The 25104-nt window shown below is 51.0% G+C and overlaps 1 protein-coding gene across 4 annotated transcripts in view; it reads left to right on the top strand.

Annotated features, from left to right (window-relative positions):
- Positions 1 to 25104, top strand: part of MYO19 (myosin XIX) — a 580271-nt gene that overhangs the window by 407705 nt on the left and 147462 nt on the right. For all 4 annotated transcript variants that reach the window (XM_078679796.1, XM_078679798.1, XM_078679795.1 and 1 more), the window contains one exon: positions 17107 to 17270. In XM_078679796.1, the coding sequence (XP_078535922.1) occupies positions 17107 to 17270 (164 nt within the window). The remainder of the gene's footprint in view (positions 1 to 17106; positions 17271 to 25104) is intronic.

Here is a 25104-nt window from a genome sequence, read left to right on the forward strand (position 1 = left end):
GATTCGCATGGATAGAGTACACCGAGTTGGGCTGCCGCGTGGCGCGCGCTCGCCGCCGCCGGACATCTTGGTATGTGTCCATGATTTTCAGTTGAAAGAGAGGATCCTACGGAAGGCCAGGGACACTAACAATTTGCAATTCCGGGGACACAGCCCCCAGCTTTTTCAGGACTTAGCGGCCTCGACGTTGCAGAAGCGGTGGGCCTTCCGCCCAGTCACGGCTTTCCTGCGGGAGCACGGGGTGTCCTATTCCTGGGGGCACCCCTTTCGGCTCATATTCAGGTGGCAGAACAGACTAGTGCAGATACGATCCCTGGAGGCTGCCAGGGAACTTCTGGGCATTGAGGAAGAGGCCGCACCAGCTGACATCAACGCTTCCCCAAGGAGACGTCGCCGCTCCCGTTCCCCGGCATGGCAGAGAGTGGGTCGCGCTGGCGTGGCGGACGGCCCGGACCCGTCGGCGAGCCACAGTGAGCGGGGAGAGGCCCTTGCCTCGGTGGCTCTGGTGACTGACTCGAGCCGGGCGGACAGCTCCTCGGCTGCCTAAGCTTCCCTATCATCGGCCCGTGGGGCCGGAGGGGCTCTACCACCTCAGGTACATTCTGGGACCTTGCTCCACTGGAGGGTTACCCCGACCCTGAACTCGAGGGGGGCATTACCTGGGTCTTCTACCCCCGACCCTTACGGTCATGTCCGGCTGCTGTTTTCCTTTTAGAACTATTTTTTCTTCTTCAGGTTCTGGGGCTGTTTTCTTTGTTCGGTATCTTGGGGTTCCTTCGGGTTGGGGAGGTGTTGCATTGGTGTGGGCTCAGTGGTGGTAGCGATGACTGGTATGATTGGGGGTGTATGCGACCGATATGTGGCACTGCAGGGAGTTTGGTGTGGAGCGGGTTGGCGGAGGGGATTGTCTAAATGATGCCAGTCACGATAGGTACATGGAATGTTAAGGGCCTTAATTCCCCCCAGAAGCGTCAGAAGGTGTGGAAATACATTATAGATCATCATCTGGATGTGGTGGGACTGCAAGAGACTCATTTGGCCCGTAGAGACGAAACCAGGCTTAAGCATAGACAATACCCACTGATTTACCGGTCATCGGCCACCACTAAACACAGGGGGGTGGCGCTATTGTTTCGCTCCTCGCTACAATTCCAACCCCTGGGTGTGCGTAGTGATCGGGAGGGTAGATGGCTGATGGTGAAGGGGATGCTTCTTGGCAAGCTCTGCACATGGGTTGTTCTATATGCACCGAACACGGGCCAAAATGGGTTCCTTGAGGCTTTCCTACGGGAGGTGGGGGACTTTGGGGAGGGTGTGTTGGTGGTCCTGGGAGACTTCAATTTAGTTTGGGACAAAGACCTTGATTGCTCGCATCAGCAGCGAACGGAGGCAGGCCTCTTTTCCTCCGAGTCGCGCGACGCTATAGAAAGCCTGGGTCTCATTGATAGCTGGCGTGCTTGCAACCCCCACACTAGAGATTATACATTCTTCTCCCATGTTCACCACACATACTCGCGACTTGATCACATTTGTTTGAGCCAGTCGTTGCAGGGGGGCTTGAGGGAAAGTAAGATTTTTCCGCTCTCTGTCTCGGACCATAGCCTCCTGGCAGTGTGCCTGACCTGGGCCCCGGGGACGTCCCCGTACCGCAAATGGTACTTCCCCCTCTCCCTTACGAGAGACAAGGAGTCATGCAAAAAACTCAGGGCGGCCATTAACGAGTTCTTTGAATTTAACGAGGCAGGGGACACTTCGATTTTCACCCAATGGGACGCCTTTAAGGCGACGACACGGGGCACGTGCATTGCTCTGAACTCCGCCTTGAACAAACTTAGGCGTGAGGAAAGGGAGGCGCTGGAGGCGGAGTTAACGGCGCTTGAAACTGCGCACAAGCAGAATCCTTCTCGAAGGACTCTTCGTCCGCTCACGGCAGTGCGGGGTAAACTCAGGACCCACTATAATAACCGGGCGGAGTATACCCTCCTGCGTTTGCGGCGTCTTTCTTATGCACAGGGCAATAAAATAGGGAAACATCTTGCTCGGCAGCTTCGCGATAAGCGCGAGAGAGAATACATAGGTGGCATCCGGGCGCCCTCGGGCGCCTTGGTGCATCATGACGCTGACAAGGCACAGCTTTTCGGTGACTTTTATGCCGCCCTGTATTCGGCGGATGGCCTGCCACGGGACGATCAGGAGGAGTACCTGAATGCTCATCCGCTTCCGCAAGTTTCTAGGGAGTGGAATGATCTACTGGAGGCCCCCTTTACGAGGGAGGAGGTGTTGACCGCGATTCACTCCCTTAAGCCGCTTAAGGCGCCTGGCCCGGATGGCTTCACGGCACCCTTTTACCAGACCTTTGCCTCGGAGTTGGCCGACTTTTTGGTGACACTCTTTAATGGCATGAGAGAGGCAGGTCAGACTACGGGCTCTATGGCGGAGGCGATGATTTCGATCATTCCCAAAGCCGGGAAGGACCCCTCGAAATGCGAGTCATACCGGCCCATAGCCTTACTGAATATAGACGCCAAGTTATATTCCTCCATCTTGGCTTTGAGACTACAGGATCTTATGCCTGCACTCATTCATCCCGATCAATCGGGATTCATTAAGGGACGCCAGACCCACGACAACACCAGACGGCTGATTCACCTGATTGAGAAGGCCAATCGCTTTAAGATCCCGGCAGTCTTGGTGGGTCTTGACGCTGAAAAAGCGTTCGATCGGGTGGACTGGAACTTTCTTTTTGGAACATTAGCAGCCTATGGTTTCTCTTCCAGATTCATAGCTATGCTGCGGGCCAACTACCACGGCCCTCGGTCGAGGGTCATGGTTAATGGCCACGTTTCCCCCTTCTTTGCGCACTCCCGGGGTACGCGGCAGGGATGTCCCTTATCCCCGCTTCTCTTTGCCCTCAGCATTGAACCCCTGGCTCTTAGAGTGCGGGATGACCTGGGCATCGTTGGTCTCCCCTTTTCAGGGGACCAGCATAAAATTTCCCTTTTTGCTGACGATGTTCTGCTGTCGCTGGCTGACCCGGGAACCTCCCTTCCACGGGTGCAGGAGGTACTTTCTCAGTTTGAGGCAGTAGCGGGTTTTAAGGTCAACCCCAGCAAGTCCTATATCCTCAACCTCACGCTGCCACCTGCTGAGGTTGACCGCATCCGGCCGCTCTCACCTCTGTCGTGGGCCGGCTCCTCTATACAGTACCTAGGTGTCCGACTGACTTCGTCTGTCTCCACTCTATTTGCGGCCAACTTCCCGCCTCTATTGACCCAGATACAGTCTGAGCTTAATCGGTGGAAGCCCATGTTCATTTCTTGGTTGGGCCGAATCCACGCTATTAAGATGACGATGCTCCCTAAGCTCTTGTATTTGTTTCAGGCGCTTCCTATTACACTGGACGGGTTTTTTTTTAGACGCGTTAAGACCATGCTCCTACACTACATTTGGCAAGGGGGCCGCGCTAGGCTTTTCTTCCTTACATTGCAACGACCTTTGAAGAAGGGAGGGGTCGGTCTCCCGAATATGCTCCTTTACTATAAGGCGGCACAACTCCGAGTGCTGGTAGAGTGGACCCAGATGGAATCGGAAAAGCACTGGTTGCATATGGACAGGAGTGTGGCGGGGAGATCGATATGGGACCTGGTCTGGAAGGCGAAGGGGGACCGTCCTCGGAATGCCTATATTAGCACACCTACAAGCACTACCCTGAAGGTCTGGGATTCGATCTCCAGCGATGAGAGGTGGACCTCCTTCCCGTCCCCCTTCACCCCTATACATTTTAACCCGGCCTTTCCGCCGGCGCTGGAGGAGGGCCCCTTTGATGTGTGGAGAGCGGGGGGTTGTCACGCGCTCACGCACCTGTTTCACGGCTCTGAGCCACTCACCTTCCATAACTGCATGCGGGATTATGCGGTGCTGCCGTCTGAGCGTTACCGGCATACCCAAATGCTACATTGGGCTTTGTCGCCTGAGGTGCGGGACGCGGCTACGAGGCCTCACAGATTTTGAGTCCTTTATCACCCGCACCGCATCCATGAGGGGGGTGATTTCGTTCCTCTATGACCTTCTGCTTGATACGGCTGTCTCGCCCCGCCCCCGATATATGGGCTTGTGGGATGAGCATTTGGGTCGGGATATCTCCGACGAGGAGTGGACCCACCTCTGGCGTGATCTGCACAAATTCAATCACTCCGTTGACCTTCGGGAGGCCCACTTGAAAACGATGTTGGACTGGTATCTTTATCCAGCCCGGTTGAAAAAGATTTTTCCCTCCACATCGGATAGATGTTGGCGAGGTTGTGGCCTCTTGGGGGATTTTCGCCATATTTGGTGGGACTGCCCTGTCATCCGCCCCTACTGGGAGGAGATACTATCCCAAATTAAAGATGTGCTGGGTTACCCGATCCCTGACTCGATAGGCTTCGTTTTACTGGGTCACCGTGATCCGCTTCTGGAACATCAAACCAAGGCTGACAAGCAAATCCTTTGGCTCTGCATCTGTGCGGCCAAGCTGACCTTGGCGGCGGCCTGGAAAAAGAAGGAGGCTCCTGCACTCTCCCTTTGGCATGCGAGGTTGTGGAAATTGCTAAGCATGGAGCGAATGGCGGATGTCTTCAGGGGAGATTTCAAAAACTTTGTTTTCCGATGGGGCCCCTTGGTCCGCTTCCTTTCTCGAGGCTTGCCATCGGCGGTTTGTCCGCCCACATTGCGTGCGCTCCATTTATTCCAGGTGTGAGAGGCTGTTTTGTTGTGTGCCTGTTCTTTAGCTGCCACCACTGGGGGGAGGGGGGATGGGGGTAGCAAGGGGTTTGGGGGGTGGGTGTTTTGCTTCCCTTCTACGGGGGGTGGGTTTTTCTTTTTGTTTTTTCTCGCTGCATTGTTTTTTCTTTGGCATGGAGACGAGGGGCACATTTTTGGACTGAATAACTGAACTCCCATCGTGGGTGGCATGTGCCTAGCGCCGCTGTGAGTCAGTGCCTTCGTGTGATCTCCCCCTCGGGCGACTCTATTTGCTGGCGAACTCTGAAACCGGCCTGGACGGATGGCCGCGTTGATTACTGTTCTGCACTGCTCCATCTCCCTTGCCATGTATCGTGAGCTCCTGCGAGGGCCCTTGTTGCATTTTCTATGTTTCTTCCTTTCTCTCGCCTTCTTCTTTCTTTCTTTTTACACTTCAATAAACATATCTTTAACAAAAAAAATTCTGTGCTTGGTTTATAGAGCTCTGGCAGAAGGCCCCTCGAGCGCCATTGGCTCTCTTCTCACACGCTATGCTCCTACACGAGATCTTCGCTCTTCGGGACTTTGTCAACTGGTTGTCCCTCGTGCTAAGTTAGCCAGATGGGGAGCCAGAGCTTTCTCTGTGGTTGCTCCGAAGCTTTGGAACTCTATCCCTGTCCAAATAAAAACCCTTCCCTCAATTGAGATATTTAAAAAGGCTCTTAAAACCTGCCTCTTCAAGAGGGCATACCAATGAGAGAAGGCTGTAGAAGGGGGGGTACATTGCTGTTTTATCTGATCTAGGCGCCTTGACGCCCATTGGGCTAAGTTTGCGCATGAGAAGACCCGGTTCATTCATTCACCTGCAGGACACTTATTTCTACATCAACTTCCTGCTGGCCCAAAGGAGCTACCTGTGGGCCAGAAGCATTTTCTGCTTGCAGGGCTCCCCTTTGGCCTCTCTCACCAGTGCTCCTCGGGATTTCTCGAAACACCTTTTGAGTCAGGGGTCCAGTCTTCCCCTACCTCGATGCCTGGCTCACCTAAGGCTGTCGTCAACCACCTCCAGACAATGGTGAATATTCTAACATCATTGGGGTTCGCGGCCTTGATCCTTGATGTCAGTACTGATGACTCTGACATTCATGGCCTCTTGTTTCCCGTTTGCCGAACATACCAGGTTGCACATGTGAGCTCTGTAGTTAGACCTGAAACCCCAGTGGACACGACATCTGTCGGATTGTATGCAGATTTCAGAAGAGAATGCAAAAGATCTGCAGTGATGGCTACTGGACCGCGAATGGATCAGTGGCAGGCCCCTCTCCTTACCCCACCCAGAACTGACAGTAGTCTCAGATGTATCACTACTCTTTTTGGGAGGCCATCTGGGAGGTGCAGATTAGAGGCCTCTGGTCTCTGGTGGAGACTCAACTCCACATAAGTTTGTTGGAGTCACGGAGCGATTTGCTTGTCGTTGAAGATCTTTTACTGACTATCAAATCAAGACTGGTGTGCCTTGTTCAGCTCATGTTTTTTCCATCTGTGTTCCTCAGGCTCATTCTTTCCTGTAAGTGGCAAGTGAATTTTTGTCTGTTGCTTGTCGGAGTTCATTCTAGCTAATCCGAGCCAGTATATAGTAGATATGTAAAGGATGGACATTTTGTGGCCGCAACCAAATGCTGATGTCTGCAGCAGCCCTAATGACCCGGTTAGACATGAGCCTGTCTTAGTTTACAATGTATTAGACGCCTGGTTTGGGTCTCTGGAAGGAATATTTAAATATCTTTACACAATCTTCCACAATACATGATCCACTTTCCTTAGAACGGCTATGGAGAGTTCATTCTGGAAGCAAGTTGGCGGCCGTGTGAAACGGCCGTAGGTGGCTCCGACAGGGGGTGACATGAGCTTGGTTATATGATATAACCCCCGCTGTCCTTCACCCCAGAATGCAAGTCGCCCAAGCTAAGGAAAACAGACGTAAGAGAATTCATGGCACAGCTGTTGCAAAAATCCTTCCCAGATCTAGAAGGGTGGAGGTGGTCCCAGGAAACCCAGAGGGTGCACAGAGTTCCATTCAATATACGCTAGCCAATTCGTCCCAATGCCAAACCTCGGACAATTTTAGTCTATTTTGGGAATTTCCTATTGAGGCAACACGTGTTTAAGAAGGCCAGACCAGATTCACAACGGGCGGTCGATGGGTTCTCTTTCTTCACCAGGCCCGATTTTGCCACATCACTATGGAGCGAAGATGGCGTTTACGCCAAATGATTTGTCAGTTCCAGGAAAAGGGGACACAAGCCTTCCTATTAAATCTGGCCCGATTGAAAGTCGTGTGGAAGGACCGTGTTAGCCTTTACCTCAGAAATCGAGGCTAAGGAGTTTTTAGACGGTGGAGGTAAATGACTCCCGAGGGGGTCGGTTGACTAGATACGTGTCGGATTAACGGAAGTCGTGAGACAATATTCAGCCAAGACTAATCAGAACCCTATAGTACTTTTTCTTTCTTTCTCTTTTCTAGTATTGGACCGTTAAATGGTGATATGGTGGAGGGCTCTAGTGAAGGTGTAGGACTCTAGTGAAGGTGTAGGAATAGAAAGTGTGAGGGGGGTGAGAGAAGCGTGGGGAAATTTGTTGTTTTCTTTTTGTCTTTACTTCTCATATGTCACCCCAGTGAGGAAACACCACCAATCATCCCCCACAGACCGAGATAAGTCTGGTGCTTCACGACACAGGGAGGGGAGGGGTCTATCTGGGAGGGGGAGGGGGTAGGAGGGGGAAAAAAACAAAAAAATTCAGGAAAGTAATTCACTGTATATTAAATAAGTTCTGGGTTCCAGGTTGTTTGAAGGATTGGTTTAAGAAGGAAAGCAGGCAAAGTAGGTTTCAAGGTAAAAGCCGGGATGGGTAAGCTAACTTTTTGCACGATCAACATCGGGGGGCTGAATGATCGAGTGAAGAGAGGTAGGACTAGTGAAGTATTGCGAACTTTGGGCTTGGATTTTATATGTCAGCAGGAGACTCCTATCCCTTGGCAGAAGAGAGGACTAAATTATATTCCAGGTTTTACACAAGCAATTTGCTCCTCACAGACCTCTAATACCAGAGGGGTGGCAATTCATGTATCTAACCGGCTGCCACCTAGTAATGCACATTATCTGACAAATAGGGCCAGTGGGCAATTGCCTTCATTCCCAGCTTTGGCACACTCTGCACTATCTATGGGTCAAATCTAGATGACGCAGGCCGACGCTGCACGCTGGAGACTGCTCCCGTTGACGCTCTTGGGCCGAGCAGCCATGTTTAAAATTATCACTCTACCGAAATTTTTATATGCCCTCCAGAATGAATATTTCCCCCTTCGGAGACCGGTCTTCCGTGATCTGCACGCGGAAGTGCGCGCGTTTCTGTGGCTGGGGAAGCAGCCCTGAGTAGCATTGTCCACCTTGCAGAGGCATCAATACGATGGAGGTATATCTCTGCCCAACCTAGAAGCCTACTACTGGGCAGAACATTTGACCCCAATAAATGAATGGATACACGCACCTGCACATCACCCCACTTATGCCCTGGAACGGCATTCGATGGGTACACATACATTTATACACTTCTTATATGGTGGCAGGGGTAGGGACAGGCTGCTTCCGGCCACGAAGATCACTTTAGGGGCATGGGCTAAGGCAACAAGGGCCACGGGGTGGCAGGGCAAACCCACTCGTCAGACTCCCCTGTGGAAGTGTGCCTGGCTCAAGGAACTGCATAAACTGAAGGGCTTTGTGGCCTGGGACGCAATAGGTATTACTACTCTGGGTGATGTGATGAAGAGGGTAGAACTGCAATCGTTTGCGGAGCTGAGGAGGGAATATGGTTTTGGTCCCACACAGGCTTTTAGGTACGCACAATTGAGACACGCCTGGAGGGCGGAGGCGGTACTGGCGGACCCACTCCCGGAATATGCTCCGCTGGAGGGTCGCCACCTACAGGAACAGATTCCACACAAGGCGGTCTGCCTCACATACAGGACACTAATGAATAACATGCCTAACGGGCTAGTGAAACTGCGGGAGACTTGGGAGAGAGATGTGGGGGATATGGATGAGGTGGATTGGGGAACTGTACTAATGCATCCACGTGAAGTAGCGATTAAATCTCGCCTACGATTGATGCAATTCAAGGTGCTCCATAGGACCTATTTTGACAGGATGAGATTGCATAAAATTGGGAAGGTGCCTGATCCCTGTTTGCGCTGTGAGTTTGAAAGAGGGGATTTTTTCCACACCATCTGGGCGTGCCCGAATATCCAGGTTTTCTGGGGTGAAGTACTCCGTGAATTGGGAGCGGTGCTGGAGACCACTCTTCAGCCAGACCCCAAGTTAGTCCTACTGGGAATGACAAATGATGTTGATGTAAGCCGCCCACAATTGATCTTCCTAGTGCTGGCTTTAGTGGTGGCCAAGAGGGATGTGGCCAGGAAGTGGGGAGCCCCAGATTGCCCGAGGCTGGAGAAATGGCGTAGTGGCCTGGACTTGTATATGGCCGCAGAGAGGGTTACTTATAAAACACGGGGGTGCCCAAAGAAATTTGGGAGAGTATGGGGAAAATGGCACCACTACCATGGACTGGATGGTGGTCTCTGAGAACGTTGCTGTGACATGGGCTGGGGGAACACGAAGGTCTTGGATTGGAGGTTACCATACTGTATTTTTGGCCAGCGGGACTATTGTGGAACCCATATTGCCTGTGTTATTCCTTTGTGAGTGGAGAATTGGGGGTGCTGGGGGGTCGTGGGGGGGCTCTGGGTTTGGGACTTCGAAGGAATAATGACATGCCTGTTTTATTGTTTTGCACTGAAAATGCTAATAAAAATATATATTTTTTAAAAACAAAATCTAGACGACTCAGATCTGCTGGCAGAACTAGAAGTAGAGCTCGCCTCCTGGCCTGCCCCACTGATCCTATGTGGGGATTTTAACATTCATATTGATGCAAGCAGGGTGGGTAGGGGTGGGTACCAAGGCAGGAAGTCACACGTTTTTCAAGCAGTACAGGCATTAGCCGATAGCCATGGGCTGGTAGACATATGGCCTATTAATACAATTGGAGACCCAAGATACACATATTATTCTTGCCATACAGAAAATATGATTTTCTTTATCCCCATGTCACTAGTAAAAAATGCACAGATAAGGAATCTACCTAAGATTCTTTTGGACCACAACCCTTTGGTTTTGGATATTGAAATTCCCGGGTACATAAAAGCCGCTGTAAAATGGACCTTTGACAGGAAACTATTAGCTACCAACGGCTTTATTGATCATATAAAGTGCTGGGCTATCCAGTTTTTCTAAGCTAATAGATACAGCACCTCAAGGGAAAATGTTTGGGACGCTTATAAGGCAGGGCTTAGAGGGGAGGTAATCAGGGTTTCATAGGAAAGAACAGCAAGAGGCTATCAGTTCACTGTTGCAGGAGCTGAGCAGATAGGAGTTAGAACATATGGTAACTATCGAGCAAAAGCAGACTCAGCTGCAATCGGAGGTTGAATTAAAAGTATTCAGTACTAAAGCTGAGATAAATTGGGTGTATAATAAAGTTATAGCTGAAAGGTTCCAAACTGGTCGGCCAGATCATTATGAAAATATGGCGAAATGACAGGGAAACATCTTGCACTTCGGATTAGACAAATAGCAGCGGCAAGCTGTATTACAAAGCTGAAAAGGAAGGATGGCACCATCTCTAATGAACCTCAAGAGATAGTGGAAGTTTTTCAAGATTTTTATCAAGACCTTTATAAGTCTAGGCTTAGCGCCCCCGTAGCTGTGGGCGCTGGTACCAGAATATCGCCTCTGATTCAAGAGCTAGAAGTAGACATCACATCGGAAGAGGTTAACGAGGTAGTATCGTCTATGGCTTCTGGGAAGGCGGCAGGCCCAGACGGGCTACCCATGGAGATCTATAAAGCTCTGTTCAGGGAACTTGCCCCTCTCCTGTTGGATCGGTTTTTAGCAGTTCAGCAGAAAGGGATCCCACCTAGATCATGGCAGGAGACTAGTATAGTAATTTTCTTGAAGAAGGGGAAGGTGGCGGAAGACCCAGCCTCCTACAGACCAATTACGCTGATAAATGCTGATGAGAAGCTTTATTTACAAATCTTAGCGAGGAGGCTATCTAAGATAATTGATCCTCTGGTAAGCCCGTGGCAACCCGGTTTTATCCCTGGTAGAGGTACGACCAACCATATCCAAAGGGTAATTTCACTATTTAATATTGCAGAGATCTCAGGGCAACAGATGTCATTAATACTATTGGATGCCCAAAAAGCGTTCGATCAACTGCAGTGGGGTTATCTCTGGCAGAACTTAAGGTCAAATGGTTTTGGACCACTTATGCTTACAGCCCTAAGAGCTATGTATGTTCAATGATATGCAAAAATACAATTGATGGGGCGGCAGTTGGGGCAGGTGAAGATCGCAAGGGGGACAAGGCAGGGTTGCCCATGCTCCCCTATCCTTTTTGCATTATACATAGATCCATTTGTCAGAGCGATTTTAAATGATCCTGTAATTAAGCCGGTAGTGGTCAGGGGGTATAGCACTAAGGTTCTAGCCTATGCAGATGACATCGCGGTTGTCACCCCCTGACCCCCAGGTGGCGATGGGTAGAATCGAAAACCTGGCTCGGGAGTTTGGGGAGGAATCTGGGTATGGGCTAAATGCAGATAAAACTAAGATTGTTTGCTATAAGTCCGTTACCTGACCGGATTCTAGGAGGAGAGAGGTTGCTACCTACTTAGGGATCTCCATTGCAGCAGATGTCGATACAATCTGGAATATTAATGCAGACCCTCTTAGCAGTAAAATAGGTGCTGGCTTAAAAAGAATGGAAAACCTACATTTATCTATCATTGGTAGGGCAAACGTCATAAAAATGACTATGTTCCTGAAAATATTATATTTGTTACGTTGTATACCACTGGATCCTCCGAATCTCTTTTTTCTTTTTTTTAAAGTGAGGCGATTTTTTCGCAGTTTATCTGGGGATACAAGAAAGTTAGGAGATCTTTGAAATTAATGTCCCTTCCACAAAACCGAGGGGGGTTGGCTGTCCCTAATATTTTATATTATTACTGGGCCATTATGTTTCAACAGATGACTATATTATTTAGACCAAAGCCAATAACATCAGATGTGGAGATACTACCATCCATCTTTGAATTGGCTCTGGGCAATCACGCACCAGGGTTATTGGAGAGTAGTTATTACAAGAAGACTCGATTTAAACCTCTTAGAGCAGCCTGGAGTGTGTGGCAGAGAACCAGTAAACTATTAAAAGTTCCGAAAATCCATCGCTACCTGCTACTATGGCGCTCATCATTCTTTCCAGATTTCCTGTTTGATAAAATTAGTAGCAAGTGGGAACAGGCGGGAATTAACTTTGTTGGAGACATTGTTAAATCATTTGGCATTAGGACATTTGTAGAGATTCAGATCCCCGAAGTTTATTTAAATATTTACAGGTTAGGGAAACAACTAAATTAGTCACTTCACACCTTACCACCCAGTCATGCTTCCCACTTTTAGATATCCTAGTTCGTAAACAACCTCAAGTGAAGGAGGTATATGCTATGCTCATGGAAGCTAGTAACGACGATAAATCAAGATGTGGATTTTATGTTGGTCCTTAGAATTGTCTAAGAAGGTTCTTTTATCTGCCAACCTAAAGGCTCAACATTTCAAAACAATATTTAGATTATATTTCACACCAGCTAAACTTTGGGCATGGGGGAAAAGGGAGTCCAATGAATGCCCAAGATGTGGGCAAGGTCCGGCTGATATGGTCCATATGTTTGCGGAGTGCTGCGAATTGGGCATGGTAAAGCAGTGGATCAATACCTTCCTGTATAAGGCTATAGGGCGAGCGGACTTATTAACTCCAACTTTAATTCTTTTTGGTTGGGATGAGTCCTTGCAGCTAGAAATATCACAAGTCTATTTTTGTTTCATGGTGACAGCAACTCTACGCATATTGATCGCCTCTAAGTGGAAGGACGAGGATCCCCCGACTTTTCAGGATTGGTATGCAAGATTGTTCCATATATTTAACCTGATGATGGCACTATATAAGTGAAAGGAAAGCAGAGCCAGGAAAAAGGGGCTGCAAATTTGGGGGCCTCTGGTGGAGCAGCAAGGACAGGGGTGACCTTTGTCATCTAGCTTAAAAAAATTTTGCTATAATATTTGTTGTCCCTGTTCTTCCGATAGGCTGTACCCAGTGGCTCCTTCTAGCCACGTCCATCCTAGGCATATCTGGAGTTTATTAGGTTATTTTTTTTCTTCCCTTTCGCTTTTTGCCATGATTTCTTTTTTTTAAGGTTTTTTTTTTCTTTTGCTATTTGCTTTTCTCTCTGTATCAGTCATTGTACTATGTCGTTTGACTATATTTCTTTGGAATCAGTGTAACTTTCCTGAAATTCAATAAAAAAAAAAGAACGGCTATGGAACTAGCTGCTCAAATTGTACACATTTTCAATCTCTCTTTGATTCTTGTGGCTCTGGGGGTAGTGAGAACATTGTTGATAGTATACAGCACCTCCTCAATGCTGAAGGTCTAATCACTTGAGGTGCCTGATCTCAGCAACAGGGTTGTGTTTTGGTATCTTTATTTCTTGGATAAGCGAAGAGTTTAAGTCCATGGTGTGTCAAAAATATCTTCAGCGTTGGTTTCACAAGACCTGAGAGCAATGCTTTCTGTGATTTTGGAGGGTCTCTGCACTACACAGTTTTGCATATTAAGAAATATGTGGGGGAGGAGCCAAGCTCGCGTCCGAGATGGCCGCGCTTTAGCTCGGCTCCGTCAACTTTCCTGTTCGAAACATAAATCCTGCCTTTATCCTGCCCCGGGAAGACAATTTCTACTACGCTGTGGATCTACGGCGATTTATAGACACTTACCGTCTGTTCCGGTTGTCTCTGGGTGCCGTGGTTCCGGAACTGTGCCTTCGCTCGCTTCGGGACCTCCGGAGCGGACTGGCCTGATTCTCCTTGGCGGCTCCCGGACGGGGCGCTACGCTATGGCCGGCCCTTGATGGCGCAGTGGACTCGGCCGACGAGGCGGTTGTGCAGAGAGGCCGGTCGCGGCTTTCTGGTTTGATCAGGCGGTCCCGCGGCCTGGGGTGGAGGCGCTGCCTTCTGTTGACGGGACTGACCGTAATTGTGGCTTGTCCCCCCCTTTGTTCTCCGGTCCGGCCATTTTGAGTGCCTCCGCCCGGACTCGGAGAACGGGGCCGGCGGCATTGGGGGGCCGGCGATCCTCCTTCTTCTGGTGGCCCCCCTTCCTGCTCTGGACGTGCCTCTGCTGGTGGTCGACTGAATTCCGTTTGCCTTGCTGTGGCCCGGTCGGGGGTCGGGGATCGCTGCGACCCCGCCGGGCTTCCAAGATGGCGGCCGACCCTGTATATCTCAGCCGGGCCGAGATGGGCGGCGGTGGTCCACGATGTGGCACAGAAACCGGATATTGTAAAGGTGTTCCTACACTTAAGGACATCCTCGCCGCCCTGCGCTCCTGGGATACTCCTGTGGCCGCACCCGCTGTTAACCTGGAGGAGGCTCGTTTCGCTGGGCCTTTTGAGCCCCCCCTGGCGTGTGCGGCTACGTCGCTGCTAGGTGCGGCTGGTTCTATCCTGGAAATTATGGACCCTGTGGCTGCCGTTTCCGCTGATGTGCGGAGTTCCGCTGCCCTCCATTGTGATGTGTCCTCTCCTGTGCTGTGGGTCGGTGGGCCGGGTCCTGTCCGGGCCGGTCTTGGTGGTTCTTCCTGTTCTTCATCTCCTCGAATGGCCGATCGTAGATCCTGTGCTGACTCCGCTGGGTCGACTTTCCTCGGATCATCTTCGGAACTGTGCCTGCCTTGTGTACAATGGTTTCTGACTGCTCCGGATCATTCGAGTGGTGCACGGAACATCTTATGCGGTTTGAAGTTTGACCTCCCTGTTCTCTGCCTCCTGTTCCTTGTGGTCTGGTTCTTCGTGAGGCGGACTGCTACAGATTTGGAAAGAAAAGGACAGGGATGAGACGATCTTGCCTTTGTGGACTGTTGTCTTGCAATGGTTGGATGATCGATTAGTACGGTATGACCATGTCGGACTTTTGTCGTATTCCTGCTCTGTATCCTTCAATTCTTCGTCTTCCCGTGGACACTGATGTTTCGGACGGGAGGGTGGGAGCCGTTAATTCTGTTATATGGCCCTCTCCCGTGTTCCTTTCTCCCTTATTCCTTCTTTTCCCCCCCTTTTTTGTCTTTATGGTTCTATCTTGCTTTAGCTCTTCTATATTTCGGGTTCTGATTAGGGCGACAGGCACGCTGCTGGGGGGTGGGCCATAGCCTTCTGCAGGGGTGCAGGGTGGGCTTGCGGGGTGGGGCGGGGGGTCTGTCATTTCTTTGGGGGTTTTTTTTCCCCTCCTTTTTCTTATTTTTTGGTTCTATGGCTCTTGTGTGTCCTCTTTTTCGGGACGCGGTCTCAGCATGTGTCCCCCTGGGTGGGTTGTTCTTGATGCGCTGGCCTTTGGGTCTTACTGTGACTTTGGCTCACTATTTAATTTTGCTCTGGTTACTACCGGTTCTGTATACCGATTTGTGGTTTCCGGCCTCGTTTGCCATGGGGCACATGCTTGAGGTGGCGTTCTTCCTTTCGCTTTTTGTCCCTTTTCCCTCTTTTTCCTCCCTTCCTCCCCCCCTCTCGTGGGTTTTTTTTTTCCTTATCCCCTGGGTTGTGTGACGGAGGGCTTTATTTGATAAGCTTTTTTCGACTCTGTTTGATATGATATGTTCTTATTGTGGTGGGTGGCGTTGAACGGCAGTTGCCACTGTTTTTCTGGTGCGACTCATATTCTGCCCTTACCGATAGGTATTTGTCATTATTGAGTTATCCTGTGTCTTTTACCATGGCTGTTCGCGGCCCACCACGGCCCTCCGAGACTTCCTACCTGTTTATTATCCTGTTGTACCCGTTTCTATATATTAGAAAATCAACCTTCTCGTATCCTGTCCTTGCTGGTTGCTATATGGCTTTTAGCCCTTATTTCCTGTATGATTTGTCGTGATATTCTGTATGCGTTTCTGTATTGTTGATTATGATCCTTATCTGTGGTGGCCGGCCCGCTGGGTTGTAGGCCCGTATTTGTGAGCCTTCCCTGTACAATAAAGGTTTAAAAAAAAAAAAAAAAAAAGAAATATGTAGCTTGACAAACATTGCTTGGTATATGAAGCATTGTAGTCCCTCTTGGAAGAACTTTGTGAAATGTTAGTATATATCTGGTGTCTCTCTAACGTCAGCCTTTGAAATGAGGGAGATGACAAACTTGGTCTATATACTCAACAGCAAAGCACTTGACATTGGTGGTCTGGATGTTGTGTGCATTGCTTGATGGAGACACCCACCACATTGAGTGCTTTGATATAAAGTGAGTCCTTCTTTTAACATCCAATGCTTCTACATGATGCGGACTACAAAACTTCCAGTGATCTTGGTCTTTCCAAAGTTGGAAACTTCACTGTCATGCTTTTGGCATAGCATGACTGACGTTTTCCTCTGCACTGTTTCCTAGATCCAAGCTGGACAGGGTCTCCGGTAGTCTCAGAAACACTGATGTGGAAACATCAGCTCCTGTAGTTTCTAAAATGTTCCTTGTTTCCGAGGTGAATACCTTCCTGATATCGTCTTGAACATTTTATCACATATGGGTAATTCCTGAACAGTGTGACAGTCAGGCCAACACACGTTAGTTATGTTCTGACTTAACTGCCAGGCAAAAAGCACCCCATGCATTTTTTATTCAGTGGAGCTAAAACTTTAAAAATAAAAATGTGTTTTTGAGAAAAATTACAGAAAAAGACTTCTAACCTGAAAAAAGCTGACCCATGGTTTGGTGTTCACGTGTCCTATCTGCTTTGTGCTGTAAAACTAAATTGGCATTCAACTGCCAAGGCTGTGGTCTCTGGTTTAGAAATGGCAGTCTAGGGTTTAAGAGCACTGTGCACCTTTTTTTTTTATCGTACTACAATTTAATATATTTAATTTGTGCTTAAAGGGCAATCTGAGGTGTTTATACCCAGGCATTGCTTCCACAATACTAGAGAAATCGCCAATTAAGTAGTGAGAGGACCTTTCAAAGTGGTGCTTACTATCAACTGGAAACCAGTCGAAAGTCAATGGTCATAGCTTCCCTGTTCAACTATCAATACTGCAGCTTGAGTCTGTGTCTGGATGTTGTAGGTGGCCAAGTCAAATGGTAGGAAGTTTGAATGTTTCCATGCCAAAAATCTGTTCTTGAGTTTGCACACTATCTTTTCAATGTAACAATGTATTTTGTTTGACAATTTCAGAGGCAGAGGATGATTGTGGAAATGTATACATTGTTCATGACATCCTTGAAAAAGTGTTGTCTGGACACATTTGCTTCTCCTCATTCCACAATAAAGCAGAGACAAAATCTAGCAACATGTTGGTGCACTGCGGAAAAACCAAAGTATTCATGACTCATAATATGGTATGTATATATCGTATACCTGTCTCTGGTCAGTTCTTTGTAACAGGAATTGAAAAATAGTTGAGTGGAGACTAATATAATTAGGGAAGGTCAGTAGTTAATATTTATTTATTGCACCTTTGTTCTTTCCATGAGATAGCATGCATGTTAATGCAAACACAGTTAGGGCAGGTCTTAGTATGCTGTACATTCTAACAATTAAGAATATCACTCGTCTTTTCCAAAATATTTAAGTGCTTCAATCTGAAAAGGTTCATTCTGTCTTTTTAACGGGGAGGGTTTTCTGCTGTTCCCAAGAGTTTGAAGATGTGCGCAAGTAATGGACTTCTCTGTGGCATAGCGGGAGAACATATTGGAAGAGGAAGAAAGTGTTTTACTCATAAGAAGCACTGGCTTTATTTGTGGCTCCTTCTCCCCTTCAGATTGCAGATAGGGCATCTTTATTTATAGGCCATAAAATACACTGCGTGTATGCTCAAATTGATTCTATCTGCACAGGAGAGGGTGCATTTGTTCTATCAGAATTTCACATTTTGAAGCGCTAGCCAGGTGAGAGTTAAGTAAGGGGACACCAACTTTGTGTGACCTTTTTCTTCATTATTCTATTGGTCAGTCTACTGAAGACCTTGGCAAATCTACGTGGAGAGGATACCTCTGTGTGCACTGCTGACAATGGTCCAATCTGTTTTCCGTGTGTCATACCCTTAAGAGAAAGCCTTCTTCATTCTTTTCATAACAGCGGTCATGATGTATGAAGGCCCAGATTAGCTCTAATTGAGCCTGTGCAGGTAGACTGTGAGAGGTCTGAAGAAGCAGGATTTAACCTGTGGGGCATGGGGCGGGGAGGAGTATGGCTCACTTACCACTCTGGGTAGGATGGTCATATTTAAAAAAACAAACCTGGGACAGACTAGACACATGCAAATCTGAATATAATTTGACCTCACCTAGGAGAATAGCACTAAAAGGACAACATTGTGCAGAATCAAAGTACTTTGAGATAGTGAAGAATTCTAATAACACAAAGCCACCAAAATAATGTTATGTACTATTCACTTTTAAAGCTAATACCAAGATACCCAATTCTCAAGTAACAATCAAACACAGAAAATGAAATGCACGTTTTGTGATAGATTTTAAACTTGCATATTTCAGCACATACACATAGAAATGACTAGCTCGGTGATGATTGTGAACCTGGGCGGAGGGGAGGTCAGCAACACCACAAATATTTGGGGACATGATCAATACTGGTCTAACTCCAATCCTAGACAATTTGGGGAAAACACTTTTGGGACACCCCAAAACACATTTTAATTGTGTTTTGTGTGACTAAAGATGAATTAGTAGATTACCTTGTCCTTGAATATTTGGTGGGTATTTCAATGTCTTCTATCTGCTTTCAAGAGGAAGCATATTAATAAGGCTGTTTGTATGTCCTGCCGAGATAACAGAGAGTGGCTAGAACAAGTCTGGCTTCATTTTTTGCATGTTTTGCAACATGCATGATATGCACGCAAGTGCACTTGAATTTCTTGCATTCCCTCAGTTTCTGGCAAGCAACAGGCCGAAAATACAGTCCTCTTGAAAGATAGTTCTATCTGCAGATTCCTTACCTTTAAAGTGTCCCAAGGCTCCAGACTGGATCTGGATTTTCCACAGTAATTGCTTCTGCATGCAGCTAAGTGGCACTGTTGGACTCTGACTACTTACAACATCATGCGAAGTGATGGTGCTGAGTTGAATATAGGTACCACATGCTGATGTCAGTTTCTTCCTTTACATACTATTCGAATCACATTTTTTGTGTGACTAAATTAGAATCTCTTCCAAGATCATCACAGAGGAAAGTGCCTGCCACCTTTGCAGTTGTTCGTGGGGTAGCAGAAGTACATGATTTACAAGTGCCATCTATTGAGACAGAAGCAGATTTGTTTAAAGAAATCTTCTAATGTGGGGCTGTCTTGTTGGAGCACTTGCTTCCATTCAAAAAGGACCTAACAGACAAGTTGATGAGCGCTTTGCCGAAGTTGTGTTTTGCTCCCCCAGTCATTCGCCAGTGGCTAGATGGCATAGACCAGTCTCTGGAAACCAAGCCTATCTGAAAGAAACAGGTTAGTATTAGATTCCTTACCTTAGAATATCCCCAGGCGTCAGTCTGGATCCGGAAACTTTTGCGTAGCAGTACCCCTGCGCGTCGGTAGGCGTCGTCTGCAGGCGTCCCCTGCGGCTCCGCGTCGTCGGCGTCGTGCGCCGTGATGACGTCGCTGGAGTATATAGACGCCGCCTCCGCGCGCTGACGTCAGTTCTTCTTTTTTCCGCGCCAGTTAGCGCAGATGCGAAGAGCAGTACTCCGGTCTTTTGACCTAGTTTTGTTAACTTTCACTCTTCTTCAAGGTGCCGGTAGGATGCCCGGGTTTAAGAGTTGCGACGGGTGCGACCGAATGATGTCGGTCACCGACCACCATCGACTCTGCCTCCGGTGTCTGGGCGCGGACCACGACGTCGAGTCTTGCGTCGACTGCCGGGCCTTGACAGGTAAAGCTAGACGGGAGCGGTCCCGCAAGCTGCTCGAAATCCGAGTGTCGGCCCCGCGTCGAGAGCGGTCCCGGTCCGGTCGGAGGTCGAGGGAGCGGTCGAGGGAGCGATCGCGGAGCCGCCATGAGCGCTCCGGGAGTCGCCACCATTCCTCCGGTTCATCAGGTAAGCGTCACAAGAGGTCGGGGCGTCATCATCGTACCCCCGACTCCCCCCGACGCCCGCGTGATGCGGCCGGGGGTTCGGGTGGCCCCACCCCCGCGGCCCCGCGTGGGTCGCCGACGCCGTCTGCCCCATACCCGTCGGTCCCTGGGGAAGGCGCGTCGCGCGAGGAGATTGAGGCGTTCCTCATGGCTATGAGGGCGATGTCTCCTACGGCGCCTGCGGGCCCGTCGGTCCCGTCTGGGAGCCCGAGCGGTTCGGGTGCACCTGCCCCGACGCCGCCGAGTGCTCCGGCCCCGGCGCCGCCGGGCCCTTCAGGGTCGTCGCCGGCTGGTCCTCCGGCCTCCCCGGCGCCGATTCCATTGGGGCAACCCGTGGTGCCGCCTCCGCGCGGCGCCGTGACTCCGCCGTCGGTTCCGGCCGGCGTCGGGTCGCCGGCGCCGCGCGGCGCCACCCCCGATCCCTCTCTGACTCCTGACGCGGAGTCGGACCGGCGTCGTCCGACGCCGAGTCGGACCGGCGTCGTCCGACGCCGAGTCCGGCGCCGTTGGGCCCCATTGGCTCCGAGGAGCCGGTTTACATCGTCGACTCGTCCTATGGCGATGAGGACGAATATGGAGAGGGTTGGGAGGGGTCTGAGGACCCTTTGTCACGAGCCTGCCAGTATGACGTGGACTGGGTAGGTGACTTAGGTGAGGCCAGTGGTCTGGACGAGTCGCCCAACCCTGGGTTTGTCTCGCCTTCCCCTGTGGCGTCGGAGGCGGGGGCTGCCTATTCGGTGGTCCTGATGAGGGCTGCCAAGGCTTTGCGCCTTGAGCTCCCCGTCGCTAAGGTGAAACCTAACATCCTCACCGAAGTATTTAAACCGCAGTCGTGCCCACAGGAGCCTCTGCTGCCATTTAATGAGGCCCTGACGGATGTCCTTTTGGGCACCTGGTCCAGGCCCGCTTCCGGTGCACCGGTTGACCGGAACGTTGCCAGGCGTCACCGTCCGTGTTCGGACGACCCTGCCTTCCTTTCCACCCATCCCTCCCCGGAGAGTCTGGTGATCCAGGCCTCCACTTCCCAGTCCGCATTCCCGTCGGCTCCGCCCGATCGGGAATCGAAGCGATATGACCAATTTGGCAAGAAGGTCTTTTCGTCTTTGAGTGCTGGACTGCGGTCTTGTAATACCGCATGCCTCTTGGGCCGCTACACCCACTCTCTGTGGGACACGGTCGCGGAGTGTCTGCCGCAGTGCCCGCAGGAGGTGCGGGACAAGCTCAACCAGGCCTTGGTTGAAGGCCGGGACGCGGCGAGGTATTCGATTAGGTGTGGTCTTGACACGACCGACTCGCTGGGACGGGCTATGTCCACGACGGTGGCGATTCGTCGCCATGCTTGGCTGAGATCCGCCAACTTCTCGCCGGATGTCCAGACTGCCCTCATGGACATGCCTTTCGATGGCAGTCGCCTGTTCGGTGACAAGGCGGACAACGCGCTTGAGCGCTTCAAGGACTCCAGGGTCACGGCCAAGTCCTTGGGTCTTTCGACCCAGTGCCAGCAGCAGGGTTCGTTTCGCCCCTTTCATGGCCAAGGAAGGGGCGGTCCCACGCGTGCTGCCAGCCACGCGCCGCAGAACGCTCCCCAGCGCGGTGGCGGCCGTGGTTTCCGCCGTGGTGGCGGTAGAGGGCAGCGGCGAGGTCAGTCCACACCTCCCCCGCTGCAGCCTCCAAATCTTCCTAGTCCGAGCTTTCGGGCCCATGTGACGCCAGTGGGTGGCAGGGTTCGTCATCACCACTCCCACTGGCGCACGATTACATCGGACAGGTGGGTGCTGCAGCTCGTCCGAAGGGGCTACTCCCTCCCCTTCGAGTCCACTCCTCCAGCCATGCCACCGCAGAACCACCGTGTGTCGGGGGACCACTTGACACTTCTGCAGGAGGAAGTTACGGCCCTCTTGGCCAAGGGGGCCATCGAGCGCGTTCCTGGGCCAGAAGTAGGGTGTGGTTGCTACTCCCACTACTTTCTGGTGCCCAAGAAGGACAAAGGGGGCCTTCGTCCTATATTGGACCTACGGGACGTCAACGGCTTCCTCCGGAAGGAGAAGTTCAAGATGTTGACTTTGGCTCAGGTCTTGGCTGCTCTAGACCCACAAGACTGGATGGTAGCGTTGGACTTGCAGGATGCGTATTTTCACATCCCCGTCCTGCCGGCCCACCGGCGTTACCTGCGGTTCACGGTAGGCCACGAGCACTTTCAGTTTATCGTGCTCCCCTTCGGCCTTACCAGCGCCCCACGGGTGTTCACGAAAGTGATGGCGGTGGTCGCAGCTCATCTGCGCCGGTTAGGGGTTTCAGTCTTCCCCTACCTCGACGACTGGTTGTTGAAGGCGGGCTCGCCCCAAACAGTCGTCCACCACCTTCAGATGACGGCAGACCTCCTGCACGAGCTGGGGTTTTCCATCAATGTGCCGAAATCACACCTGTGTCCCTCTCAAAAGCTCATTTTCATCGGAGCGGTTCTCGACTCGGCGCAGTTTCGGGTTTATCCTCCGGAACGGCGGGTCCGGGATATTCAGGCTCTGATTCCCATCTTTCAGCCGTTGTCCCGGATTTCGGTCAGGTTGACGCTGCGGCTTCTGGGGCTGATGGCCTCCTGCATCCTTCTGGTGCATCATGCCAGGTGGCGGATGCGGGCTCTGCAGTGGGACCTGAAGTTTCAGTGGGCCCAGCATCAGGGCAACCTGTCCGACCATGTCCTGATCTCGGAGGGCACTGCGAGACAGTTGCAGTGGTGGCTTACGGACCGCGATTGGGTCAGAGGCAGATCCCTCTCCCTTCCCCAACCGGAGCACGTGGTTGTGACGGACGCGTCCCTCCAGGGCTGGGGTGGCCACTTGGGAGAGGCGGAGATCAGAGGCATCTGGTCTCCAGCGGAGTCCCGGCTCCATATCAACATGTTGGAGCTGCGGGCGATTCGCCTAGCACTGAAGGCATTCCTCCCCTTTGTCAACGGGAGTGTAGTGCAGGTGTTCACGGACAACACCACCGCCATGTGGTACTGCAACAAACAGGGCGGTGTGGGGTCGTGGACCCTTTGCCAGGAGGCTCTGCGCCTCTGGCAATGGCTGGAACGTCAGGGCGTGACTCTGACGGTTCAACACCTGGCAGGTTCTCTGAACGCCAGGGCGGACGAACTCAGCCGTCGGTGCTCGGTGGATCACGAATGGCGTCTGAACTCGGACGTGGCGAACGGCCTCTTTCAGCAATGGGGAGAGCCTTGGTTAGATCTATTCGCCACAGAAGAGAACGCGCAATGTCATCAGTTCTGCGCGTTGGAGTTTCCAAGACGGCACTCGCTCGGCGACGCCTTTCGGCGCGAGTGGAGCTGCGGTCTGTTGTACGCCTTTCCGCCTATACCACTTCTGCCCAGAGTGCTGAAGAAGATCAGGCGCGACCGGGCCCAAGTTATCCTTGTGGCTCCGGACTGGGCTCGAAGATACTGGTATCCCGAGCTACTCAACATGTCAGTCGGTCCCTCGATCCGCCTGCCCCTTCAGGAGGACCTTCTGTCGCAGCAGCAGGGGACGGTCCTCCACCCGAACCTGTCCAGCCTCCACCTCCATGCGTGGAGATTGAGCGGCGACAGTTGAGGCTATTCGACTTGCCTCCTGAAGTCTGTGATGTGATTCTGGCAGCCAGGCGTCCCTCCACAAAGTCGGTATACGCCTGCCGGTGGAAAAGATTTGTGGCATGGTGCACAGCAAAGGCTGTGGATCCCCTTTCTGCCCCTCTTTCAGAGGTTCTCCTCTTCCTTCTTTCTCTTGCCCAGCAGGGCTCTGCTCTGGGCACTATCAAGGGCTACCTTTCTGCCCTTTCCGCCTTCTTCAGGCTACCTGATCAGCCATCCTTATTCAAGTCCCCTATTGTACTGAGATTCTTGAAAGGCATCACGCACATGTATCCTCCTGTTCCGTTCGTGATGCCTCAGTGGGACTTGAACCTCGTTCTGACATTCTTGATGTGCGCTCCCTTTGAGCCGCTTCATTCCTGTCCTCTCCGTCTTCTCACTTTAAAGACGGCCTTCCTGGTTGCCATCACCTCTGCCAGGAGAGTGAGTGAGCTCCAGGCTCTTTCTGTTAAACCTCCTTTTTTGTCCGTCCATCCTGACAAGGTGGTTCTTAGGACTAGGCCTTCTTTCCTGCCCAAAGTAGTTTCTGCTTTTCACATCGGGCAGTCCATCACCTTACCCTCCTTCTTCCCGCCTCCGCATCCTTCAAAGGATGAAGAGCGGCTCCATCGTCTGGACCCAAAACGTGCGCTTTCATTTTACATGGATCGCACACGCCAGTTCCGGGTGGATGACCAACTGTTTGTCGGCTACGTGGGTGAGAAGAAGGGAAGGGCGGTACAGAAACGGACCATCTCTCGGTAGGTCGTCCTGTGCATCAAAGCATGCTACTCTTTGGCTCGGAAGGAGCCTCCTGTTGGGCTGAGGGCCCATTCCACTCGGGCCACGGCGGCTACTACTGCCCTGGGCCGGGGTGTCCCCTTGCAGGACATTTGCCAGGCGGCTACGTGGGCCTCGCTGCACACCTTTGCGAGGCACTACTGCCTGGACAGTCAAGTCCTGAGGGATGGCTTCTTTGGCCGTTCGGTCCTCCAGGACTTTCTGGTGTAGGTTTGTATTGGTTCGCAGACCCACCACCGGGGTTGGTATTGCTGGGGTATCTATTCTAAGGTAAGGAATCTAATACTAACCTGTTTCTTTCAGATGAACAAGTTACTTACCTTCGGTAACGATATATCTGTAAGAAACAGTAGTTAGTATTAGATTCCTTACCGCCCCACCCGTCCTCCCCGTTCTGCGAACTGATACCTAGGGTTAAGGTCATCCCTTTCAGGGCCCTAGTTTCAAATGGCACCAGTGTTCTCACATGGCTCTGCGTGTTCTGGCGCGGAAAAGCTGTGTGCAAAGAACTGACGTCAGCGCGCGGAGGCGGCGTCTATATACTCCAGCGACGTCATCACGGCGCACGACGCCGACGACGCGGAGCCGCAGGGGACGCCTGCAGACGACGCCTACCGACGCGCAGGGGTACTGCTACGCAAAAGTTTCCGGATCCAGACTGACGCCTGGGGATATTCTAAGG

This window comes from Lissotriton helveticus, chromosome 3_1 (genome assembly GCF_964261635.1).
Source record: "Lissotriton helveticus chromosome 3_1, aLisHel1.1, whole genome shotgun sequence".
Classification (NCBI taxonomy): domain Eukaryota; kingdom Metazoa; phylum Chordata; class Amphibia; order Caudata; family Salamandridae; genus Lissotriton; species Lissotriton helveticus.